Source organism: Podarcis vaucheri, assembly GCF_965113315.1.
Source record: "Podarcis vaucheri genome assembly, chromosome: 3".
Taxonomy (NCBI): domain Eukaryota; kingdom Metazoa; phylum Chordata; class Lepidosauria; order Squamata; family Lacertidae; genus Podarcis; species Podarcis vaucheri.
Genome location: NC_138761.1, coordinates 60,300,933 through 60,317,582, shown reverse-complemented (window position 1 = coordinate 60,317,582; position 16,650 = coordinate 60,300,933). Strand labels below are relative to the sequence as shown.

Below are 16,650 nucleotides of genomic sequence, written 5' to 3'. Positions count from 1 at the left end.
ATTCAAAAGATAAAGTAAACAGTCACTAAAAAGAAATAAAACAAATGTAATTCTAAGCTTCATTTTGTTTATTTAACTAAACTCACTTATCATGTAATTTTTAAAACAAAAAGTTATTGAAGAGCAAGTGAGTTGAGACTGATTTATGTTGCTGCCTATCTTAGTAAGTGTATTTTTATCAGACTTGCTTGGGACATGTTTCTGTATGCCTTTGAAACTTACTGTTCAGGAAAAAATGGTATTCGGGAACACCAGTTGTGAAGAGAAAATATGACTGTAGGACTGGGTGAGGGAGGCTCTGCATTGTGTCCTGTGTCCCAGGCTCTCATCTGCAAGAGGATAGGCTGCTGTCAGTACATTGGAGTTGGCCCAGATACTAGCATGTTTTCAGAGATGACACTTCAGGCTTTCTTAGTGGATCTCAAGGTTCTTGTAAAAAAACCAACTAACTAACTGTAGCCCAATACATACAAGATATTCAGTTAGAATTAAAGAATTCTGAGTTGAGGAATTGGTTTGATTATCAGACCTGAACTGAATGCATTATTTGTGCCTTCTGGCTGCCTTCCCTATTTTTCATCATTTTTAGCAGTTCAACTTTTTCCCATTGTTTAACAACCAGGAAGCAAAAAATATTTCCAATTTGCTTTAAATCACCCAAAGAAGTGTTAGACTGCAGTTTAATTTTTGACACCCCTTCTGTTGGTAGTGGGGTGCCTTTAAAAGGTACTTGGGAAGGGAACAACAGAGATTGTATCAGAGCTTCAACAGAAAAGGCAGACCTTCCATGTGTCCGTATTTTCCAGGGACATCCCTGATTTAGAGAAGCCGTCCCGGTTTCTGATTTCATATAGGAATGTTCTGTTTTTCCTTAGGATGTCCCTATTTTCATTGGAGAAATGTTGGAGGGTGTGGAGTTACCCGACCCCCGAGCCAGCTGAAGGCATTCCTGTATAAGGAAGGCTTTTTTAATGTTTAATGTTTTATTATGTTTTTATATATGTTGGAAGCCACCCAGAGTGGCTAGGGTATAATAGTAAAATTATCATTATGGAATGGGACGTCCCTATTTTCATAGGAGAAATGTTGGAGGGTATAAAAAGGTTTACTAAGGGAGAGTAAAACCAAAGGCAATTTATAGGTTAACTTTTGCAGACCAGACCAGACAAGGAGGGGAATGAGAAGGGACAGTAGTAAGCCCAAGAAGAATTTAGTGTCAGAGGCAGGGACCCAAAACCAGGAGCTCCAGGGTTCAGTTAGACTGAGTTTATCCTAGTTTGGATTTGATATCCCGCTTTATCACTACCCGAAGGAGTCTCAAAGCGGCTAACATTCTCCTTTCCCTTCCTCCCCCACAACAAACACTCTGTGAGGTGAGTGGGGCTGAGAGACTTCACAGAAGTGTGACTGGCCCAAGGTCACCCAGCAGCTGCATGTGGAGGAGCGGAGACGCGAACCCGGTTCCCCAGATTACGAGTCCACCGCTCTTAACCACCACACCACACTGGTTGCTCTCTTGAAACCAAACTAAGCTATATTAGAAATGAACAATATGAAAGACTAAGGTAGTCATGGAAAGATGATTTATCAGTGAACAAAGAAGATTTTTGAATATCCTGTTAGTAGCCAGTTGATAGTGCTGTCTTGATTGAATTAGGAAGTGGAGGAAGATAAAAGTTTCCATTTGCTTTCGCTAAACCTGTGAGTTCCTAGGCCAGCATGCAGAGGGCTGGGGTATTCTTTTCCATTTGGTATAATGTGGGAACCGAAAAATATACTTCTTATTTGTTAGACCTTTCCAGACAAAATGGAGACTTTTGAGCCAAGTTGATATGTTGGGACTCAGAACGGTGAACTCTGTCAACAATATGTATTGTCTCGGTCACTGGACCGGGGCCATTATCTTGCCAGTTTTTAAAGACAACCCACACACCGTGCCACCCTTAAATTAGATTTTACAGCAATTTGTGAAAACACTGAAGGACTTTAAAAGTAGCTTATTCAGGTGTAATTTAACACACTTTCATTGGTAGCATTGTCCTCCCAATAATTTTGTTCATAAGGTTTTGATGACTGTTCCTACTCCATTCTCCACGGGAAGTCCTCCACTTAGGAAGCCTATTCCATAATTTCATATTGATGTGCATTATCACCTGAAGCCAGTGTCTTTTGTTCAGTTTCTTGAATCCTTGGATTCCTTTCTTGGTGTAATAAGTAAAATTGTCTGATTTTGCTTCAGGTGGTTAAGGGAACAAGGAAAAAAATGGAGCTAAAAGGGGGAAAGTCCTAGATGTTAGCTTATGTATTAGGAGCCAGCAGTCTTATTGTGGAGGTTTTTATTTTGTGGTATCCAGTGCTGAACCACTGAGGTTCCACTCCCAAAATCTGCTCTGGTGTCGCCTTCAACCCTCTGGAGCTGATTGGGGGAAGGGCCTGAAGGGGAGAAAGTTTGATTAGTGATCTGATTAATGCAACAATACTGCATAGCCAATAGTTCATTTCCCCCAAAGTTTTAGGCTAAGTTGCCCTTTATTGTTCAAGTTTGATTATTCCAGTAGATATTGATTATAATCAATAATTATCTATGCCCTGACTGGGTAGAAGATAAAAGTGTGACTTAATTGCTTTAGTCTGTTTCATTCATGCATGCATTTGTCTGGGGGCAGGGGAAGATTTTCATAGTTGGTATCAGCCTGAATCGTCGTGAAAGCATAGCACATCAGCTGCTAGACCCTCATAGGCGATGTTGCTTTGCATGTTTCCTGAAGAAACTCCCCCAGAAAATATTGATTCTTACCTGGAAATGAGTTGCGTTGAGCTCGGTGAGGCTTGCTTCTGAGTAAACATGGCAATAATTGTACTGTGAGACTGGTTTCCTGGTGGCAATTTAATAGAGCACATATTTAGCATTTCTAATTGGGAGGGTCACCTGGTTATTGGTTTAATTTTAAGTTTGGAAAATACAGTCAAGATCTCACTCAAGTAGCAGAGCTCTGTCTGGTTTGTACTGCTGCATTTATGGAGCTGAATGTTTCAGCATGCAAGGCGTTTCCTTTACATAGACAACTGAGCTAGATGTTGGGCAAAATGCCAAGCTACAGCTCTTCTCACATGTCTGAGAGAAATTTTGTATGGAAGAGAATTCAGTCATGTGTGCTCTCACATCTTTACCACCTAACTTGAGTAGGTAGATCTAGATCTAGTAAGTGCTAGATCAGCACCTAATGTGTGACTTGCCATATGGATCTTTGAAGCCTCTCTGCTTAAGGGCGTTTTAAAGGAAGGCTTGAGAGTCCTGTCAAGCCTAAAATTGTGGCTGATTTAAATACAGTGATGCAGATCTTTTGAAAATTGTTATTCTACCCTAAATCAATGTTGATTTCTCTAGTTTAATCTATCGCGCTTTACATAGAACAATTTGACAGATCTGTAGCTGAGGAGCTCGTAACCTTGCACGTGCGTTTTGATTTACTTTTAGTAAAAACGACAACAAAATATTTCAGGCTAACTTTGTGCTGGATGAATATCTTAAAAGATTTCCAATAGGCCAGTGGTTCCCAGTTGGTGGTCCACAGACCCCAGGAGGTCCACGTAACCCACACAGGGAGTCCATGGAACCATTCACATAACAAAAACTACCATGGAGATATCAAAATTTTCAAAAGTAGGGGTTCCATGGCTTGATTTTTCAAAAACAATACTTAGCTAATTGGGAACCATTGCAATAGCAAAAAGTATTTGAAGTGAAGTTTGTTGAGGGAGGGGGCATTCGGTAAAGTGGACAGAGATTTGATTGGCACATAACACTATGCCAAACCTTAGGGAAGTCAGAGCACATGGGCACCTACAGGAAAAAAAATTTGTGGCTGATTACTCCTTCCCTAGTCTGGCTTAGCATTTTGTGTGAACCTGGGTTTTTGGTTCTTGTAGTTTGGCAGCAGGAAAACTGAAAAGAAGCAGCCACTGTTTTTACTGAAAACACGAACCACACGCCTTCTGAATAGTTTCTATCCAAGAGCTCTGATTGCACTAAATAATGATCTCAGGGCCAGTGGCAAGGTTTAGTAAGTAGGGAGTAGAAGGAATGAGATAGGTTTTAGGTTATGTTATGCCTTTAATAGGTCATGCTATATATGTTATGTTTTATAGATTATGTTTAAATAGGATGAGAGTTCGGAGATACGTGCAAATGTATATGTGAACCCGGTATTTGGGTGGGTGTTTGATTTTCGTTGTTGTGTATACTGTGTATATACGGACAATGACAATAAATTTATCTAAATCTAAATCTACTGTGAGTATCTACATGCTCATGTGTTGTCACATAGCCATGTTTTGGCGTAGCATTATATATGAACTTGGCCTTACTTGGTTCAAATATTAGTTTCAAAGAAAATGGAATCTTCCCTGGAAATTTCTTTATGTACTTCCTAGAGATAGTACCTGAAAGAAAGCTAATTACAAGTTAGATTTTAGATTTGACTACTACTTCAATTGCACAAGTCATCCTGTTTGGTGTTTACCATCATATTACTATTTAATTTTAAGAAACACTACATTTCTAAACTCAGAGAAAAAAATCACTCAGTCACTGTTTTAAAACAGGTCTCTGGAAGTCACTAAACTGGCACTGTACATTAAAATATCATCATATCAGAGTGCTTTGCAAATTGATCTATTTCCTGAGAATGCTGAGAGTGCTCTTAGTTTCTCTGTGGTCACTCCATTTCTATTACTGTTTATAGCTGCTTCTTTTTAAACACTGAGTAACTAGTCTCGTGAAATTGTTACAGTGAGTTTGTTTTCAGAATATAAATATTTTTATGGACCCTGAAGTTTTACTAGTTAAGTTGATAACTAATCTTTCACAGATATTTTCCATCAGTACAAGTGCCATGGAACTCTGGACTTGCATGTATACGTAATTTCATTTAATAGGCATTTTCTGTAATACTTCATTTGTTTATCAGTCTGGCATTGCCAAAATATGAAGCAGTTTTCCACTAACAAGTATTGATTAGTCTTAAATTCTGTCAGCCGTTGTGATTTTAAAGAGTTTAGTTGTTCATAAATGTGATTAGAAATGTACTTTGTTACATTTTTTAGTTTTGGGAATACTCAATTTTGTACCTTTTAAATAAAGGTTTCTCTTTTAAAGACTTCTAATTCTCTGACACTGAGTTTACACACTGAGAATCAATATCATGGACAGCACCTAATGAGTCCCATCAGTGGGAGCTATTATTAATAATAATAGTTTGAGTTGTACCTACTACAATAACTGTTCAATTTGTAAAACTGTTATTTTCTAAGTACCTCAGTCCTTTCTAACTGGACATGCTTGGTCTGTAATATTATGTGCTTCTACATAGAATGGGCTTTTTCATTGGCATTGGTGCCTGCTTCTTTGTGTCAATATTTGTGTATTTAGCGTGCCCCCATTCCTGTTCTTAATTTGTAAAAAATAGATATTGTTTATATTTTCAGGTCATCCAAGTCTCATCCAGGACCTGTTGTCCATATTAGTGACAATCCAATGGATGAAGGCAAGGTATGTTAAAACTTGGAAATGGGGGAAAAATTGTTTAAGAGTTGAATTGTTTCTTAACATTAACTTATTTCACTTAGCATCTCTGTTTTGGATGCTAATAGTTTGTAAAACAATGTGAGGTGTCAGGTGCATTAGTGGCAATGTCCGACTTCAAACTGTAATATTTTGTTGGGAAAGACTTTGGTGACCCTAGGTGAGAGAGGTACGGAAAGTGTTGTTGTGTTGCTCTGGGTGAGAGATGGCTTTTTCGTTTCTATTCTTTTTCTTATTTTCTTATTCATTGGGCTTTCTAATGTTGAAGTGCTCTTATTCAACAGAGCTATCTTTTTGTGCATGCCTATTGTTGCTTGTTTTATTGAAGGGAGAACTAAGTGGATGGTGTGGTGCAAGGAGAGTGTGAATGCTTCCCGGTTGGGGGTGGCAGCATGGCTCCCGAATTCTTGTTTTTTATCATGTTAGGAGTTTTTTGTAATAGTTATGAGATTTTCTTGATATATGCTGCAGTTAGGTTTTATTTTGATGTTGTGTTTTGATGTATTTTGGTGTTTTGTATAGGCTTAAATTCTATGGTATATATTTTATTTATGTGCTTAGTTACATGGTTCTGAAATCAATTGTTACTTAAAATGTGGAATTTACATTTATTACTATCAGTAACAGTTTTGAATATGAAATTCCTGCATTTTTAGTTTTTATTTTTGTTGGCATACATAAACTGTTTAGAGATTTATGTTGAAATATGCATGTTAAATACATACATTTATTAATAATAGGAATAGAATTTGGAAGTTCTGGTGAGAACCATCTTTAGGTGTAAATACCTATGTCAAGATGCCTTTATTAATAACTATTTGGATGAAGTGTTTTATATTCCTTTGCAAAAGTGGCCACACAAACACACACCTGGGGAAATGTGTAGACTGCATTGGGAGCCACACAGGGGTCACTGCTGTGGGCTAATTGAAGCAAAAAAAAATAAAAAAAAATTCCAGTGGGGAATGGGTTAAAAAATTATCCCCTTCATTACTTTTATACTATAAAGCCCTGTTTCCCCACTGAAGGACATGATAGGGCTTAGAAGCCTATTCTTACTGAAAAGATAAGGTCCTTATTGTGAATTAACATTAAAAAAGGTTTATGTCCATCCTTCACGTTTCATTCATGTATAATTTTGTGCTCTTCTAAGAACAACAACTGAAGTGCCTTGTCATATGTCCTAGAGACTGATCCCCCAGAAAAACGGTAGTTAGTGGCAATGAAATCATCTCTAGCATCTGGACTATTATGCAAGCATCGCTATTGGATGTTCATAAGTAGCGGCTTATGACACAATGCTGTTTCAAAATTATATGTATAAAGCATACATAGACATCTTGCCAATGTAAACTCATACTTATGACATTTTAGTGACATTTTTAAGGTAGTATACATAATTTGTATACAAGAAAGAGATCTAATTTTCCACATTTACTGGATTAAATGGAATTTAGTACTCCAGAATGCTTTTTTTTAGTAGGATTATGATATAAATCTTAAATGTTAAAAAATCCTCTCGATATTCTAATACTAGGATTAAAAAGAGATCTTAAAGATATTTCTGTGCAAATGTGGGCGGGGGCCTTACATAATAACAGTTTTGACACGGGTGCATACCAGATTGGTGAAGATTATTTCCAAGCGGCAGGAGGCATTTTATGAAGTGTGCAGTAAAGTTACGACAGATTTTCCTCTTTAATACCTTTGCTGTGAAAAAAAACATGACTTTTAAAAAATATATTGGTTCTTTTAGAGTGACTTTTTAGGACTCTAGGTTTCCAGTTTTGAAATTTTTACGTAGTGGATTTTTTAGAATGGCTTAAAACTTTTTTTCTCCCTAAATTATTCGGTCAAACATACATTCTGTGTTTGTATAGGGTATAGATGGATGATTATCTGTGTCTTCAGTGACAGTTCTCATGCAGATGAACATACTATCATGTATTGCTTCTCTCCGTAATAGTAGAAGATGATAGTTGGAAATGTTTATTTTTTAGAGTACCACACCAGTCAACCAACTAGTTTGATCCTGATGCTGCCTTCTACTCTTATTTCTTGACCCTTGCCTAATAGCTGACTGTTGTACAGGGGAATCCCTGCTTACGCGAGGCTTCCGTTTGTGGCCACTGCACACATCAGTAGGATGTGCGCAAGTCCTTCCCGTTCTGCTCCCACCCCCATTCCACCCCCTTTTGGCACCAAAAATGGTGCGTGTGTCACACATGTGGTGGTTATGCACAAGTGGGGAGCTGCCTGTATTTCACTTCAAGAGCTGATTACTTTAGGTGGTCTGGTTTTACATTTCATCTGTGAAAGACTGCAAAACCTTCTAGTGCAATACCATGTTCAGTCTCCATGCTAAAAACTAATATTCAAGTCGATGTAATATGGTCCAGCTTAAATGTACCCAGACTATAAAAACAGAATTATTATTTTTGAGTTCGCAATAAAGGAGCATTGTACAAAATTAAAACAAACCACTTCAGGCACAGGTGAGATATTCTATTTTAGTTTTTCTGTGTCTTAAAAGGGCAAAATGCATATTAGAACTGTGTCTTAAAAACACAAAAAACCACTTTTCCTATTACATAGCTTTTATCATGCAATGTGATGTGTTTTTTAGATGGAGTTGCATTTGAATATTCCTGTATTTGTACAGCCTAGGGCGTATCTCTCTGCATATCTGAATTGATTCTTATTTATTTACATTAGGGTCAATCTTTTCCTTTGACCCTTTTGGTAGTGAGTCATTTAGAATATTCTGCAATGTGATAAGTGGCAGGTGACCCTGCATACTTGAAGAAGAGGAGGCGACAAACCATACTGGGGAATTTAGTAATTGTAGTAGCAGCAGAAAAACATCTACTTCTGCTTCATTGACTACTGTGTCGACTACAGCAAACTACGGCAAGTTCTTAAAGAAATGAGAGTGCCTGATCACCTCATCTGCCTCCTGAGAAAACTCTATGTGGGACAAGAAGTTATAGTTAGAACTGGATATGGAATAACTGATTGGTTCAAAATTGGGAAAGGAGTATGACAAGGCTGTATATTGTCTCCCTGCTTATTTAACTTACATGCGGAATTCATCATGCGAAAGGCTGGGCTGGATGAATCCCAAACTGGAATTAAGATTGCTGGAAGAAATATCAACAACATCCAATATGCAGATGACACAACCTTGATGGCAGAAAGTGAGGAGGAATTAAAGAACCTTTTAATGAGGGTGAAAGAGGAGAGCACAAAATATGGTCTGAAGCTCAACATCAAAAAAACGAAGATCATGGCCACTGGTCCCATCACCTCCTGGCAAATAGATGGGGAAGAAATGGAGGCAGTGAGAGATTTTACTTTCTTGGGCTCCATGATCATGGCAGATGGTGACAGCAGTCACAAAATTAAAAGACGCCTGCTCCTTGGGAGAAAGGCGATGGCAAACCTAGACAGCATCTTAAAAAGCAGAGACATCACCTTGCCTACAAAGGTCCATATAGTTAAAGCTATGGTTTTCCCCGTAGTGATGTATGGAAGTGAGAGCTGGACCATAAAGAAGGCTGATCGCCGAAGAATTGATGCTTTTGAATTATGGTGCTGGAGGAGACTCTTGAGAGTCCCATGGACTGCAAGAAGATCAAACCTATCCATTCTGAAGGAAATCAGCCCTGAGTGCTCACTGGAAGGACAGATCGTGAAGCTGAGGCTCCAATACTTTGACCACCTCATGAGAAGAGAAGACTCCCTGGAAAAGACCCTGATGTTGGAAAAGATTGAGGGCACAAGAAGGGGACGAAATGGTTGGACAGTGTTCTCGAAACTACCAACATGAGTTTGACCAAACTGCGGGAGGCAGTGGAAGACAGGAGGGGCTGGTGTGTTCTGGTTCATGGGGTCACAAAGAGTTGGACACGACTAAATGACTGTACAACAACAAGAAGTAGCAGCAGCAGTATTTATACCTCACATTTTTCCCTGATAGGATTCAAGGTGCCTTACAGATTATAACAAGAATTGATAAAAACATAGAAAAAGAATAATTAAAAAACCAATTAAACATTAATAGAATTAGGACTATATACATAAATAAAATCTGTTTAAGGCATACAAATAATTGCAGTAAAAGCATTGCAGAAAATCAAATAAGGACTCAGGTAATTTATTTTTCCTAATCAACCTTGTATCACGTTTTAAGATTAGTGTTCCTTCAGGATAATAATCAGACTGTGCATGCAAAATAATTCAGTTCACTACACTGCATCTGCTTCATATAAATGGTTTGCCACAAGCTGGGAGTTTCAGTCTGTGGTGGTCTTTATTTCCTAGATTTAATACCTCTGTGTGTTCATCCATGGGTGGATTCATTTAATTCGATTGAGACTGAAGCAACCATGAGACTATTTGTCTGTCTTTTCCTGACAATTCAAGTGTACTTTAAACAGTCTTTGAAATTGCATATCATAGTATCTGTATATTTCTTTTATGTTGGAATAGTCTGTCAGTACGCATGTCCTAAACACTGGGTTTAGTATTTAAAATATATTTCATCTTTTGGTGTCTCTGATAGTATTGTTACAATTTTAGGATATTGTTACCTTTTAATATTATGCTTCTATAGTTGTCCTTAACATTTGCATTTTAATCCAGAAATCTTTAGAATTGAATCACATGTATTCAGGTACTAGAAATAACTCCTTTTCATTCCCAGAAAATTAATATTTTCTTTGGTTATTTATTACAGCTATTGATTGGTTTTGAATCAGGAACAGTAGCATTATGGGACCTCAAATGCAAGAAGGCAGATTACAGATACACACATGACGAGGTAACTGAAGTTATTAATCTGGCAGGTTTTTGTACTCATGATATTAGAATTAAAGCAGTTTTGTAGTTTAATATTATAAACATACTTATTTGCTTGTGTTTGTCTGGAACGATCTCCCCCAACCTGTTGCATTTAACATGTTTTAGACCACAGCTCTCATTATAGCTTACCATTAGCTGTGCTGACTGGGATTGACAGGCGTTTTCATCCATAACATCTGGAGGGCACTACAATTCTATGATTCTATTCTATATGTATATGAGTTACATTAACACGTTGAAGCATTGCTGAAAAATACTTCATAAGATAGCAAATGTCTTGAAATTGCTAGATTGCATACAGATTTGGGAATAAAGCTCCTAAGGTTGCTAAACTTGCATGTGCTATATGGACTTCTGTGTAGTGTGTGTATTTAATAGTTCTTAACTACAGCATCTGAATGTTAATGTTGAAGACATGGGGGAATGGGGGTGGAGAGATTAGGAGAGAAATGCAGGAAAATGTCACAGGTTTGGATAGACCAACCTCCCCCCTCCCACAAGAAAGTGGCTACAGTAAAGATTGAACATGTATGCTTCTCTCATGCTGCTGTATGGTGTTGTGTTCATCAGACAGCAATGCACAGGCTTCAGTCTAAGCAGTTTTTTTTTGCCCTGCAAAAAGGGATGAATAGGGAGATTGGATTCTAAAGTGACTATGGAAGAGGGTTATATATTTTTCTATAATTAAATGTGTATGAACGTCAGAAAATGAGGAAAGCTTTAGCAAACCATTATGTGTTTAGGTTCAGCAGTGACTAGTTTGGGCCAGCAACTGTACATTTGCATTTTAAATGAAGTGACATTTTTAGATCTGGTGGAAAAGGAACTGATTATCTTAAACACCATAATTGACTCATCCATTCTGCTCTCTGGATTAATGAAGTAGGGAATTTGAAAAATGCTTTTCTGTTAATTGTTGGCTATGTGCTTCTAGGCATGGTTTTGGGGAGCAATTGGCACAAGGAGAATGGGGATTAAACATGGCCATAATTTTACTGATCACAACATATTGGATTTTGTCACAGCAACAGGCAAGAATCTGTATCGGGCAGATGGCCTCCTGGCATACACATCTCCCAGCACACCTACTTGGGCAACCATGGCTGCTACTGTGAGTCCTGCTATCAACCTGGGTGTGTGGCAGCCATTCACCCATCCTACCCCTCTGAGCCTAGAGCCATAGTCTTTAAAGTGCCATCCTCAAGACCCCATTGGGGTCCCCTCATAAGCTTCAGATCCTGTCCAATGCACTGCCCCACTCAAAAAACCCTGATATGGCTGAAACATAAATACAGCTGCTTCCTCTCTTTGAGGTAGGCAAAAACCTTTCAGCCTAGTTAGGCCAATTAAGACAGTATAATGTCTTTCCAACAAACGTCCACAGCAAAATCACACCTAGCAAAAGGAACGTGGGTTGGAAAACTGACAATTCCAATACTAGTGCTATAAAATGCAAAGGGACCCCTGACCATTAGGTCCATTCGTGACCGACTCTGGGGTTGCGGCGCTCATCTCACTTTACTGGCCGAGGGAGCCAGCGTACAGCTTCCAGGTCATGTGGGGAGCATGACTAAGCAGCTTCTGGCGAACCAGAGCAGTGCATGGAAACGCCGTTTACCTTCCCGCCGGAGCAGTACGTATTGATCTACTTGCACTTTGATGTGCTTTCGAACTGCTAGGTTGGCAGGAGCAGGGACCGAGCAATGGGAGCTCACCCCGTTGCGAAGATTCAAACCGCCGACCTTTTGATCGGCAACCCCTAGGCTCTGGTTTAACTCAGAGAGCCACCCACGTCTGAAGACATTTTCAATTTTGACTGATTCTAGTTCTCTCCAGGTATACTTCAGAATTCTAGCACCCTAATCCATGCAAACAGTGGTTCAGACCATAGCACCACCCACGTCCCTATAGCCTGGGCTTTATTTATACCATAGGAATGGACCAGCAGGAATAAATTCTCACGTTGATCCATTTCACAAGCCTTCTCCCTGAGGTCAGGCAGGCTGTTGATTGGCCTCCAGAGTCAGGCCAGGTAGAATGCAGTGTGGCCAACCACCCAACCAGGGAGGGAGACCTCCCCGCAGCTTTTCTCCATGTCAGTGGCACAATGCTGCCTCACCACAAAATGGTGGAGAGATGGGGATTCTGTTTCTTTCTTTCTTTTGTAGTACTTAGGTTATGTAATTGTATCGTATTCTTATTACCAACTGCCCTAGGATATATTCCTATAAAGGAATACCATAAATAAATACCTCTCAACAAGTTCTCTTCCGGTTCATGTGCATAAACTTTCAGTATTCTGATTACACTGCTGACTTGCAGCTATCATCATAATCCTCTCTTTTTTAGTCAGTTTACCTCATAGCTTGGGACACTGAGAACTACTTCACACAGTACTGCATATACCCTGTTTGGTACTTACTGCTGTAAATGCGTAAAGGAAAAACATGTACAAGACTGAACTTTGTATTGCAGTTGAACCATTTCTTTTTTCATTGGGAAAATGAATATATATTGTGATGCTGAATAATGTGTGCAGTAAGTATTTTTCAATATTCTAGGAGTCCTCAATTCAGCTGTTGTGTTTATAGTATCCTAAGATTAAAGTAATTATAGTTTAAAAGCCTGCAGTCTGTGCAGGAAGTTTGGATATGAAGAAGGGAAATAGGAGCACAGTAAAATGACAAATTGAGGCCCTATGATTACTTTTTTCTAATGGTTAAATAAGAAATCTATATAAATAACATGTGAGCTAAAAGGGGAGATGTTTTTGGTTTTTTGCTGTGTATTTAAATTTAGCCAAAGACAGGAATTAGACTCATCCTTGATGTAGCCTATGAGGAACAAAGCCGTGGGTCATATTCTCCATTTCCATTCACTGTTTCTTTTGTAACCACAAAGAGAAGCTTTTGATTTTCAAGTAACCACAGTTCCACTTGATGTCCAAACATGGAAAAACTTGTTTGTTTTCATGACTAGAGAAAACAAATTGGTTTAGACCCATGATTTAACATCCTGACTTGTTTTCAAACCATAGTTTAAACAAACCCCCATTTTCTAAGTTTGGATATTGTGAGAAATTTCAACTAAAATAGAAAGCAGGAGCTTTGAATCTCCTTGCAGGCACAAAAGAGGTAAAGTGAGGAGGTTCACCCTCATTTTTTTTATAGCAGGAAACTTTAAATTCTAACTTGTCCTGTCTTCTTAATCAACAGATAATTAAACTTTGTCTTTTTAAAATATAACTTTTTGGTAGCAGAATATTAGGTTTCTGATTACATATTGTCGTGCATGCCAGCTATGGAAGCTAGAGTTGCTGTAACAATGCAGTTACTTCTTTTTTTTGACAGTCAAGAATTTCTTATGCTGTATTTACTTTATAAAAAATGTGACACATAACTATTTTACTACTTCATTTCACATTTCTTGTTCTATGTAATGTCACAATTCTGTGTGGGATTTCAGATGCAATTGGAAACTGCCTTAGTAATGAGTAATTTTAAACTTGCAAATGAACAGTAGAAGCAGCCTATTTGAAGGGTAACATTCCTATTTCTGTTTGGATGCATGGTTTCTGGTAACATTATTTGTACTTAAAGTAAAAATAAGACAGCTATTGAATCATTGGCTGCTATGGATTCTCACTTCATGAACATTGGCTAAGGGCAGTTTCAATATTCTTCCAACATGCAGATTGCAAAAAAAAAAAAGGCCATGCAGTATCTAAGAAAGTGTTCATGTGAAGGTGGTAGTAACATTTGTGAATTTTCCTTATTGTATAACTGAGTGTTGCTGTGGACACTTGTGCCAACATAACCCTTGCGATGACCAAACTGTTGTGCATATATTTGGCTTGGATCCATAATGCCCCCTTTCAATCTGGGATATTTTATTCTGTATTGTGGTATTAAAATGTTCCTGTCTTAGAAGGGGAGAGGAGTAGAGGAAGGAGCCCCAATATGTGCAGCTAGGAGGAATAACACCATTTTAGAAAACTGATCATTTTCTACCTGAAGTGCTTTATTATATTCAGAGTGGCATCACTACCAATTTATCACACAAGAGCAATGCTCCAGCAGCAATAAGAGCTCTAATCTGGAAGCAGTTTATGAATATTTGTGGTGCTATTTCTAATCTGCTTGTTATCCCCACAGTAAATTTTGGCAAGTTGGACTTATGAGTTATGCTGATAAGCAGGGACAAACCTTAGCAAATACCACATGTTTATCCTTTGGATGAAGATGCTCTCAGGTGGGGTATGAGCTCCCTCTAGCACTTGAAGGGCAGGATTGCCGCTGAATTGGAGAGTTTTGCTCCCAACTGACCAGCCCCCAGCAGTTTTTTATTCCTGCCTTTGTGCTGAGATGTTGTGTCCCAAACTCTCCATTCAGCTTGGCTCAGACTTGGCTGTGTTTGTCTGTGTACCTGTGTTTCTAGAGTTTGTCTTTGTGCTGTTGGTATTGCTTGGTTTTTTTCTAAAAGGGTTGTGTCTGTCATGTTATTTGTGTGAGGCAAAAGCTAGTGTGAGCTATCTCTCATTCTGAGTTTGGGGTGTCTTGCGTAGTTTAATGTTTGCATCTTGCAGGGGTATTGTGTTGATTGTGGGGAATTTGGTTGTTATTTCCCACTACGTTTTTCCTTCCTCTCTGGCAACTTGGTTGTTTCTTTTTGACTTTTTCCTTTTGGTCATATTGCTTCCTCTCCCCCTTTTCTTATATAGGCAGCATAGTGGTCTGTGGCTGTGTGAGGAATTTTTAACAGCTGCTCTGTTCTCCTTCCTGCCATTTTTGAAGCCCCACCAGAGCTCTGAACTAACAACCACAGCAGATCTGCACTTAGTTAGATCACCTATCCTGCAAAGCAATGGCCAGCAACTACTGTATTATGGTTCCCCCATTAGTTCCAGGCAATTTGCTGCTGCAACTTTGAGGAAATAGTGGGCCATGGACAAGAAAACACTGCTGAAGGCCAAAACCCTTATGGCAGTGTATAAGTCCCTACTTAATCACTGCATTTTTCAGTTGGCATCAACTTCTGGTGTGCAGGGTTATAGCTCTGAGTCCATTCTCATTGGGTGAGGCTACTACCCTTCATTGTGTCCCAGGTACTATAACTGCTATGTCTGTCGCTGAGAGAGCCTCTAAAGCTGCCATGTCAAAGGCAGCCCACCAATGGGAGTCTGGTTTAATTTCCCGCTCTTTTCTTCAGGCTTAGTTACACAAATATCAGTCCAGGTAATCAAAACTGTCAAGTATGCCTAGTGCTTCATCACTACTGCTATTTCCCCCTGACATACTATTGGCGTGGCTCTACCTCAGCTTTAGCTGAATACTGAAAAGCTTCAGCAAAGAGGCACTGTTGTCAGACTTATCTAAAGACTTACCTGGATCTGTCCAGCAGTCTAAACACCAATTTCCATCTCTTTGACATCCTGAAGTCCTGAATCAAATAAATGGAACTCTCCTTTCTGGTTTATCGCAAAAAAGCCCAAAAAAACTGCAAAGGAGTTCCATCGTTGGGGTATAAAATATTCCTATTCTTTCAGCTGCTTTGGTTTACTTTCTGGTTGCCAGGGCTGTCATTCCCTGAGGAAGTTCCTCTCAGATGGCCATTGTCTGAGGAGGTTAGAAGTAAAGTTTCCAGGTTTTCATGCAATGCCACAGGGCTTAGCAATTTCAAAGTGTAAAGAGCTGTCCAGTTTTAACAACTGAAAGACGTTGTGGACCCTGCATTAGATCTGTGAGAGACTAAATGGGACTGGAGCATTGCTTCTGAATGGAAATAAATGAAAGAAAGAAATGGTCTCTAATAGACTGCTTTCAGGTCAAACAATGCCTACACTTATATTGTAAGGCCATGGCAGTACAGGATCTCAGTGCCCCAGGTCAGAATCCTGCCTCTTCTATATCACAGAAGCACCAGTCTTCCTGATGCAAAGCCTCATGGAAGAGTTGTTTCTGCTCCCATTCTGTTTCAGAAACTGGTCAGCCCTGAGTGGAATGAAGCTTTATAGTGTAGTCACTTATATGTAAGGCTCCTGCCTTAATGGGTGATGTACATTCCCTTTACCCAGAGTTCCTCAGCTGGATAAAAAGGATGCTACTCAGGAATTTGGGGAGATTGCATCAGTCACACAGTATTCATAAGACCCCCAAACAGGAGTTAAGGTATCATATTTCTTGTCCCCCCCCCTAAAATTTCAA

The 16,650-nt window shown here is 39.0% G+C and overlaps 1 protein-coding gene and 1 long non-coding RNA gene across 7 annotated transcripts in view; one reads left to right on the top strand and one right to left on the bottom strand.

Moving 5' to 3' along the window:
- STXBP5 (syntaxin binding protein 5) overlaps window positions 1–16,650 on the top strand; it is a 118,996-nt gene that overhangs the window by 39,152 nt on the left and 63,194 nt on the right. For all 6 annotated transcript variants that reach the window (XR_014217484.1, XM_082215217.1, XM_082215216.1 and 3 more), the window contains exons 6-7: window positions 5,488–5,551; window positions 10,323–10,406. Coding sequence is in view for 5 of the 6 variants with exons in the window: in XM_082215217.1 (XP_082071343.1) it covers window positions 5,488–5,551; window positions 10,323–10,406 (148 nt within the window). In the remaining variant the exon portion in view is untranslated. The remainder of the gene's footprint in view (window positions 1–5,487; window positions 5,552–10,322; window positions 10,407–16,650) is intronic.
- Window positions 942–16,612, bottom strand: LOC309528146. Its single transcript, XR_014217569.1, has 3 exons — window positions 15,831–16,612; window positions 2,798–2,876; window positions 942–2,433 (listed from the first exon to the last, which is right to left on the bottom strand). It is a non-coding gene; the product is annotated as an uncharacterized lncRNA (long non-coding RNA).